Consider the following 9,755-nt stretch of genomic DNA (forward strand, 5'->3'; position numbering starts at 1 on the left):
TTATATTTAATAGTTTTGAGACCGTAGTTAATTAGTTTATTATTCTGTTTCACTTTGTATGTTTTACTTCTTGAATAATTTGATTATTTGAAGTTCGATAGTCGCTCATAATTTAAGAAGTAAGTAGTGAATGAATACTGACATGAATTGGATTGCAGATTGTTTGAGGAGATTAGACATAGCAATTGGGTTGCTATAACATTCATGAGTACTTAGAAAATGGAGATTTGAGTATTAGATCAACTCACGCTCCGAGAATTGCTTCATGGATTATATCACGAGTAATTATGAGACATAATATCTTATATTCTAAAAATGGAGCTATATGAGTTGTAATTTATATGCTGTTTGTATATTGGTATTGCAAAAACACATCAGTAACTTGATGTTATAAAACGTAGTTTCATGTACGATTTGGTGAGTAGAAGATACAAGCATATGAGTCAAAGTTTATTTGTTCCTTTTGCCCTTACGGGAAAAGCGATAGCTTTGGGCCCCTCGGTGATTTGGTGTTGACTTATCGTGTGCCAGCCAAGACTAAAATGATGCTTTCAATTAGAAGTCTTAAGACATCATCACAAATTAGGAAATCGGGAAACATAATTTTGGACAATAAAATTGATTCTAATCTATATCTCGTGTCCATACGATATCTTGTAGAACGGAGGGATATCTAATCACTTATCTAAAGGACAAACATCTGATCGGATCAGAGTTCGACAGTTGCTTTGGAAAGCACCCTTTGTTATAATTTAGAAGTTATACATGTAATTTAGTTTTAGACTTATCCAAGTGGGAGACTGTTGGATTAGGTGTCTAAGCCAATAACTAAATTAGTATAATCTTGAATTATTAGCAAAGTCCTTTTGGGTTGCCTAAAACCTAGTAATTGGCTGGAATGCTTTTTGGAGAGAGGGAGACTGATTTATTAATTTATTATATCATTAATAAATTAATTAGAAATCAAAAAAAATTTAGTAATATATTATGAGAATAATATATTAGTTAGAAATAATATTGTTTAATTAAAAACTAATCAAAAATTAATTAGAATTAATTTTGGGATTAATTGGATTAATTAAAAGTGGAATGACTAAAGGTGACAATGTTCAAAAGTTGAGCATTGACAAATTCTAGAACCTCCTATAGGGGGACGGTTCTAGAGGAATTCTAGAGGGTTTCTAGAGCTTTTCTTAGGCTCTAAGGGAAAGTGGATGCCTTAGGAGGAAAGCAAAAGGATTAGGGTTATCTAAAAGGAAACTGTCTTATCGTTAACCTCCTTATCACCTATATAAAACCCCTTTGGGTTATGATTCAAAATTCACCTCATTCCAAAGAGAATTTAAAATTTTCCCTTCCTCCTCCTCTTTCCTCTTTAGCCTCCAATTTGTTAGGGTTTGGGTGCGAGTCATTAGAGGCACGAGACTTTTGGTGCTTGCTTTCTGAAGACCAACAAGGAAGGATTATAAGTTTATTTTTCTTTAATAAACTAAGGTATTATTTTCTAATAACCCTTTAGTGATTTCGAAAATAGCATCACACTTTCAAGGTTCTTGATATTCAATAGTTGTTTGCAAATCATAGTGAGAACACAGATCATTTAAGGTGCATGTGAACTTAGGGTTAATGTTTTTCCGCCAAAATAAGATTCTCTTTAACATATAAAACCCTTCAACCACGTCGTGGCATTCAAAAAGATGTGTGTTCTCATTGGGTGAGTCCACATCGTGACCACGCTGTGGACACCTAAAATCTCACAATTGAAGTCTTGATTGTTAAGATTACAAAAGAATTACATATATACCTGAAGCTAGTGTTATAGTCTTGTACTTTAATGTTGATTTGGCCGGTTGTCATCATACTCATCAGTCTACTTCCCTTTTTGTGTGTACCTTGGAAATAATTTTGTCTCTTGGTTCTCCAAACTTCAACATGTTGTATCTTGGTCCTCTACCGAGGCTGAGTATCGTGGGGTGGCCAATAGAGTTGTTGAAGTTACATGGCTTCATAATCTCCTTCTCATATTGTCTTGTCTAGTATTTAAAGCTACGTTTTGTGTTTTGCGATAATTTGAGTGCCATGTATTTATCCACTAACCCTGTTCAACATCAATGTACCAAGCATGTGGAAATAGATTTATATTTTGTTAGGGAGCGCGTTGTTAATGGACATATGCATGTGTTGCACGTGTCATCGGCTTATCAGTTTGCAAAATATTTTTACAAAAGGTCTTTATACTCAGTTATTTTTAGACTTTCGGAATAGCTTAAACATTTGTAAACCTCATGCTCATACTAAGGGGTATGTTAACTTATTATTCATTATTGTATTTATACTCTTTGTATAGTACAGGGACCCTATTGTAATATATATATATATATATATATATATATATATATATATATATATATATATATATATATATAGGGTAAATTACACCATTCGTCCCTCGGGTAGGTGCCAAAAAGCACGTTTAGTCCCTCTTTTTAAAAATTAACTCGGACCATCCCTCGTTTGCTTAAAACTTGCACACTTCGTCCCTAATATTCTTTTTTGTTGCAAATGTAGTCCGCGACACATTTAAAATGACGATAATGCCCTTGGATATTTATTTTTTTTAACTAATATAATATTATTTATTATTATTTATAACTTACAGAAAAGAAATTAAAAAAAACAACCCTCTCTTATCTTTATCTCTCTCAGTTACGCTCCACCTTCGACGTCTCTCTCTCTCTCTCTCTCTCTCTTTCGGCATTCATGGTCAACACCTACTCTCAGTTTCCCCAACCCATCTGCCCCATTCACTTCCAAACCCTTACGCTATTGTTATTGATCGAAGATAACAGAGTAACCCAAAACACCCACACCCACACCCACATGTGTTTAGATGCGATATCGAGATAGAATCCAAGTGAGATGGAGATGTAACACGGTATAGAGAGATGGGAGACAGAATTGACGAAAGGGAAAAAGGATACCAGAGGAAACAGGTGAGATGGAGATGTACCACAATATAGAGAGAAATACTTGATTTCAATTTTGATTTTGTGTTTCCTCCTTCTTCATCGTCATCAAATCTAGAAATTGAATCTGATTCCGATTTTGATTTTGATTTTGAGTATCAGGTCATGTTAGGTTTGATTTTATTTCGACGGATTCATCTTGGACTTAATTTCGATCGGTTACTTGTTTCGAATTTGAAGATGAAGATACGTTGAGACTTTGATTGCAATGAAATGTCGTGAATTCGTGCTTTTGATTGCTTATGGGTTTCATTTGTGTTGATTGAATCTAGTTGGTATTTTAAGGTTTCAAATATTGAATTGTTGTTTCGATGGTGATGGATATGATTCATAGAAATAACTTTCTATAGGAGCAGTTGATGGATCAATATGATCATTAGGATGGTATTGGGTTTCACCAAGAAGGCAGACAGGTTGAAATTGGTGATGGTCTCTAGTGTTCTTAAGGCAGATGGGGAGAACGAAGATAGGGGATGGTGGTTTGGGGTCCGATTTTGGTTCACCGATTTGGGGTTTTGGATGGTTGTCAGGAATGGGTGAGAAGAGGGAGACGAAGGTAGAAGAAAACTGGGGAAAAAGAAGGGGAAGGTGTTTGCGGTGATAGGATGTGGTGGCATAGGTGTTGATATTGATAGGCGGTGGTGTTGGAGGAGCTGACGGTGACATGTGGTGGTGCTTTCGGATCATGTTGCAGAAGCCGGGGAAATGGAAGGGGAGGGGGAGGGGTGAGGATATTTGTTTCATTATTATTATTTTAAATTTAAACTGATAAAGAAATAAAAAATGTAAAAAGAAATTATTAAGGGCAAAATAGTCATTTCATGTCAATAGGGATGAAGTGTGTAAGTTTAAAACAAATAAGGGACCATCCGAGTTAATTTTTAAAAATAGGGACTAAACGTGCTTTTTGACACATGCACGAGGGACGAATGGTGTAATTTACCCATATATATATATATATATATATATATATATATATATATATATATATATATATAGGTTCAGGTTCATTTGAGACCATTCTAATTTTGTGAGACCGTGAGACCAAATCTAAAAAAAATTTAAATTGCAAAATAAATGGAAAAAATCCAAAAATTCTTTTTTTAAATATTATTTTCGGAACTTGAATTAACTAAAAAAATAAAAAAATAAATAAAAAAAATCTGTTTTTTTTTTTGGAAAATACATGAAATATTCTAATAGAATATTACACTGACATATTCCAAAAAATAATTTTAAAATTCAGAATAAATGGAAAAATCTAAAAAAAAAAATTAAATATTATTTTCAGAACTTGAATTAACTAAAACAAATAAAAATAAAATAAAAATAAATTCTATTTTTTTTTAAATACGTGAAATATTCTAATAGAATATTACACTGTACATATTCTAAAAAATAATTAAAAAATAAATAAAAAAAAACGTCTCACGGTCTCACAAAATTAGGCCGTCTCACATGAACCTAACCCATATATATATATATATATATATATATATATATATATATATATATATATATATATATATATATATATATATATATATATATATATATATATAACAACCCCTCAATTTTGGTTATTTCATGAATTTTCTCGTTGTTCTATTGCGGATAGAATGGCTAATGGTGCTTGGGCTTAGTTTTGGCGACATCATATACATAGGGGTGAAGAATTGACCCAATTTTCAGCTATGATGGAAATTATTTAAGATGTTATTTTGACTAATCAAGCAAATAGATGGTTATAGGATATTGGTTTTTTTAGTCGTGAAGTAATAGCTAGTACTTGGAATGTTATTTTTTCTTGGATAGGGATTGTTCGTTCGGATTTTGATATGGTTCATGAGTTGTTTAGCTTCATTGATAACGGCTCATCAAATTCGAAGAAGAGAAGGGCAGCTGATGTGATTGCTTGATAATATAACTCTTTCGGTTTATGTAACTTTTGTAAAAAAAATTCAGAAAGAGATGTTAAAAACAGCATGCATATGTATATAGTAAATTTGAATCTAGGTAGCTACAGCCCTATAGTTTCTGTTGAAGTTTACTTTTGTTGTATTTAACATGTTTTAATGGAGAATCAATATCATGAATATATGTTTCTGAATGACAATGAGTAGATATTCGTTTATCATGTGTAGCTGCACATGCAGTTTTAAAGTAATCAGTAGTGCTGTCCAGTATCTTATTAGCACATGTAATAATCATGCATGCACTTTTTAGACCATGTACCATGTACGTGTCAATTCTGTGATATTTTTGGAGAGATTAAGTGCATATAAAAAAGTAGTGTCATGCACCCGATTCAAACTTATCTATTAGTATTATCATACATATAAAAGAAAGCACACATTAAGACTTAATAAAAGATTTATTCACATGATTAAACAAACCCAACAGCAACTCAGTCAAACATCCAAAAGCAAATACAAATACGTAGGTAGGTAAAGGTAATGTATTAGTGTGAAATATTACGATATTGCCCTCAGAAGTCCCTATCAGGGAAGAGGTGAGGGGCAACCATAGACCAGATGAACAAACCGGCAGTTGCCCATGAGGTTATGATCCGGACCCACACAGATGGCCAGCCGACATCCACCAAGCGCCCGCTCTCCCCAACCGAGGTTGACCAGCCAGTGAGCAGCATTGCTGAGTACATGCTGGCAAGAGAGAAGATGATGTGGAAGAAGGAATAGGAATACGTAACAGGCTTAGCAACATTCTCTTTCTCTTCATGCTCGTCTCTTTTGTCTAATGGCAACAAAGGTTTCTCCCCACCTGAACATGAAATATTATATGGTTAGAAAATATTAAAAAAAATGATTTAAACCCAGAAAATTTAGTTTTCAACTTTTAGTTTAGATTACCAGCACGAGGGGAGGAAGGAGGGGAAAGAAGAGTTGTAGAGGATCCAGCACGCACAGCAGAGTAAACCACAGAGAGCACAGTTGTGAGCAACCCAACAGTAAGTGTCCCAGTGCTCACTGCTTTTGAATGCTTATGAAGACCATTACACGCATAATCCCTTGGTTCACTTGCAAGTCCACTGTAGCAAAGATACGTGCAATACAAAGATATAACCGATGCTGGCAGAATGCTTCCACTTACCTATCATTAATAATAATTCAAATCAACACAACTTCTATCTATAATAATAAAACACGTTTGCTTACTGTTGGATGCAGAGTGATAATGGCAAACACAAAGACAAGAATGAGGGTCATGACAATGAAGAATGTATTGAGCCCACATTCCTGTCCAGATGGGGTAAACAAATAGAAGAGAAGTCCAGAGAAGGAGAATGTTGCTACGTAACACACGAGGGAAACCACAAGCAAGGCTGTATACCTGCATCCATCACATGGTTTATAATTAAAAAAAAATTGTATAAATATTAAAGAAGAATTGAATTTTAGTTGTTTGTGAAAGGTGAAAACAAATAGAACTAACCAGAACTGTTCATCGTATCCAACCCATGTGTCATTCCAGCTATGAACAAAGTCCAACAAGAGGACAACTTGCACAAGAAGAAATAACCCGGACCCAAATTTTGATGTTGACTCTGCAGCAAACATAAATGATGTAAGTTTGACTTGTTGAAATGAATATATTGAGAAAGTAAAATTTGGCTTACCATAAAAGCTAACAATCTCATTTGGGAGGAAAAACATAAAGATTACCAAAAGACACCAGCAAATGACTTTCATCATCCATCCACCATGGTGTAAACTGTCTCGTGGGTCTTTCTGATTTTTCACCCCAACCATTAAAAGAGAAAGAATTGAGAAAAACAAAAAGTTCCCCAAACTAACTCTCAAAACAGCATCAGTCTCAAACCATTCCCTATCTGGTGTTTGGTGAAAATGATTAATCCCTGCATCAAATATATTATAACACAAACAGCATTACATCGAGAAATTATATACATGTTTTTACTTTTTAGGAAAGATTGGAAGGAAAGGATCTTAGTCTTACATGGAATCTTCTCCATGAGTGGTGCAGCAACTTCTCTAAGAATCCAAGCAACAATGAGAGAAAGAGCAAAGAGACCACAGTAAGCAATACGAGCAGACCTACGGCTAATCCCTGACACAACAGTCTGGCATGCATTGCATGCGCATGCTGCACAGCAGGAGGCAAGGCATGAAGCTGCCCACATCTTTCTTTTACTCTTCTATCACTAACTAATATTCACTGAACCTGATAATTTGACACTTGTTAGAAACCATAGCAACAATCAACAAACAAGAGAGAGTAGCCCTTAGGAAAGTGGAACTCAATGACAAATATGACAAGCTTACTTGCAAAGAAAATACCTTTGTAAATTGTAAATTTAAGACTGGAGCAGCTTAATGATGCACATATATGTATAATTATGTGTGTATGTGTGTGTAATGCAACAATATGAACACAGATGCACGATGTTGACGTAAATCATCATGATGATAAAAAAAAAGGGTGATATCAAGTCATCAAGTTAAAGAAGGGAAAAATGAAGCTCTCTCTTATTCTTGGGACATGGCCATAGATAGGAGGTAGTGGAGTAGTAAAGACACGAGTTGCTTATATATTCTTGTGTGTATGTAGCTACTTATGTATTTCATTTTATTTATAACTATTAGTACTATATCTAGTTTTAGTATTTTCAATCTTATAATCTTTTTGACTCACCTGTGTATGGAATACACTTACACATGCCGGAGGTCTCGCATGGAAGCAGCTTATCTACAGAGGAAGAATGTCTACATCCAACCTCCCCTTTACCCTACAACCTAATGGGAACTAGATATTGTTGTTGTTCAAGTGAAATAACAGTATACGGAAATCCAGACATTAGGAATTTGATGACAGTTATTATGCCCTAACTAGCAAACAAGCAAAAACCCAAAAAATAAGAAGCAAACACGACCATAATTGTAATTCACCAAACCCTAACCTAAAACATAAGCAGTTCACTGATGCAAAAATTTACATATAGAACAAATTTCGCTCTCTTCTGATCAACGATCGATATTCACCGAACCCCATAATTCAGCATCAAATCATCGAACACCGTATCAAAAAACACAAAACAGTATCAAACAACTCATGGACTTTGAAAATTGGTGAACACTTTGATACCTTTTGTTTGAAATAGAACGAGTATGATACGATAAATTGCAAAAGCCAAAACCCTAAGATATCAACAAATTTCAACAGAACGAACAATTTTTATTAGATGATTCGGTGTTACCTATTGCGATTGAACGAAGAACAACGATGATTGTGAAAGACGATCCGATGAGAATAACGCGCAGAGAGGATAACTTTGACAAGGGCTTTGAGTCTTGGTGGAATGTTTTTAACGAACGCACTCAGCTGTTACGTTAGCAACAAAATATAAGAAAGTGGGGGAGGATTAGTCATTAGAGGGGGTGAAACGGTAGGTACTTGAAACTCAGTGCGTCGATTTGTAAAACATTTTATTTATAGTAAACTATAGACAAAACTTTATAAATGGTCCCTGTAGTTTCCTAAAATCTGGGTTTTAGTCCCTAACTTCAAAAAACATCATGAAAAAGTCCTATTGGTTTTCAATTTTTATCGGGATTGATCCCTCACCCACATAAAAATACTTTTTACCTTTTTCATTTCTTTTTATAATCAATTTTCACTAAACCTATTTTAAAAAAAAACACAATAAACCGTAGGGACCATCTCTCTCTCTCTCTCTCTCTCTCTCTCACACACACACACACACACACACACACACACAGAAAAAAGAAACCCACACATACTTCCACTACTCAGTTACAATCCAACTCCACTCATAATCATTGATGTAATAAGTTCTGACAGGTTCCGAAGATCGGAATCGATCGTAATAGTTTCGACGGGCTCTGAAGATTGGAACCGATCATAATGAAAATTTCTCCAATGGCTTTCACTCCAACTGTAACAATTGATGCTAATCTATAACAACATATATTACATCAACAATCGATCCAGGCTGTAACAATTGGAAATTTCCCGTCATCAATTGTCACTAAAGATTAGCATCAACCGATGATAATGATAGAATTGTTCATATTGAAGGAAAATAGGATCAGTTAAATGATAATAATATGGTCAAAAATAAGTGACCAAAAAGTTATATCAATTTTTACGATGGTTAGTATATTTGGAAAGTACACAACAAAGTGATCTTAAAGATATAAGCGTTGCAAAAATCTGACTCCGATTGGAGGAGTTATGATTTAAAAACCAACCGCGTTAAGAATGCTATATAGAGATCGGTTGAGTTTCAACTAATGTTATAAAAGGAAAATCGTAGTAACTCGTAAGATAAGTACTTTGAAAGGAAAAATGTCAAAAACGGAGTTCGTATGAAGGAGATATAATTTTTAGAAATATACAAAATACGAGTTAAAAACGAAAGTCAGAATTTGATAATGTGACCTTAAGGAATTTGGTAGTTAGGGATGAATTATAAAACCGGAAAATGCTTTACAATTAGCTTTAAATGCTTTACAAAATACCAGAACCGGAACTGGTATAATCGAAAAATGCTTAAATGGTATGGGTATTGTGTTTAAAAATTAGCCTTGTCCGGGTTCGAGGTAATCCGGGTCCAGGTATTCCGGGTTTTAGAACCGGAATTGTAAAAAAACGGAACTGGTTTAGTGGGCCTTGAACCGGAATTTGAAGGGTTGCACAATAAGATACGCCTACTGAGAGGAATCAAGT

General features: G+C 34.4%; 1 protein-coding gene across 1 annotated transcript; it reads right to left on the bottom strand.

Annotated features, from left to right (window-relative positions):
• Positions 1–5,365: 5,365 nt before the first annotated feature.
• On the bottom strand, positions 5,366–8,402 carry LOC145083969 (Serinc-domain containing serine and sphingolipid biosynthesis protein). Its single transcript, XM_079023415.1, has 7 exons — positions 8,263–8,402; positions 7,005–7,229; positions 6,664–6,903; positions 6,480–6,591; positions 6,203–6,377; positions 5,897–6,137; positions 5,366–5,807 (listed from the first exon to the last, which is right to left on the bottom strand). The coding sequence occupies exons 2-7, from the start codon at positions 7,186–7,188 to the stop codon at positions 5,515–5,517; spliced, it is 1,245 nt and encodes a 414-aa protein (XP_078879541.1). The 5' UTR covers positions 7,189–7,229; positions 8,263–8,402; the 3' UTR covers positions 5,366–5,514.
• Between the last annotated feature and the right edge of the window lie 1,353 nt (positions 8,403–9,755).

This window comes from Lactuca serriola, chromosome 1 (assembly GCF_051521515.1).
Source record: "Lactuca serriola cultivar US96UC23 chromosome 1, Lser_US96UC23_V15, whole genome shotgun sequence".
Lineage (NCBI taxonomy): Eukaryota > Viridiplantae > Streptophyta > Magnoliopsida > Asterales > Asteraceae > Lactuca > Lactuca serriola.

Excerpts from the sequence above, each read along its gene's own strand:
- LOC145083969 (XM_079023415.1), bottom strand. The coding sequence starts at position 7,188 with ATGTGGGCAGCTTCATGCCTTGCCTCCTGCTGTGCAGCATGCGCATGC. Across the intron at positions 6,378-6,479 it reads GGATACGATGAACAGTTCTG|GTATACAGCCTTGCTTGTGG; the intron begins GTTAGTTCTATT and ends TGATGGATGCAG. Across the intron at positions 6,138-6,202 it reads TTATCACTCTGCATCCAACA|GTAAGTGGAAGCATTCTGCC; the intron begins GTAAGCAAACGT and ends TATTAATGATAG.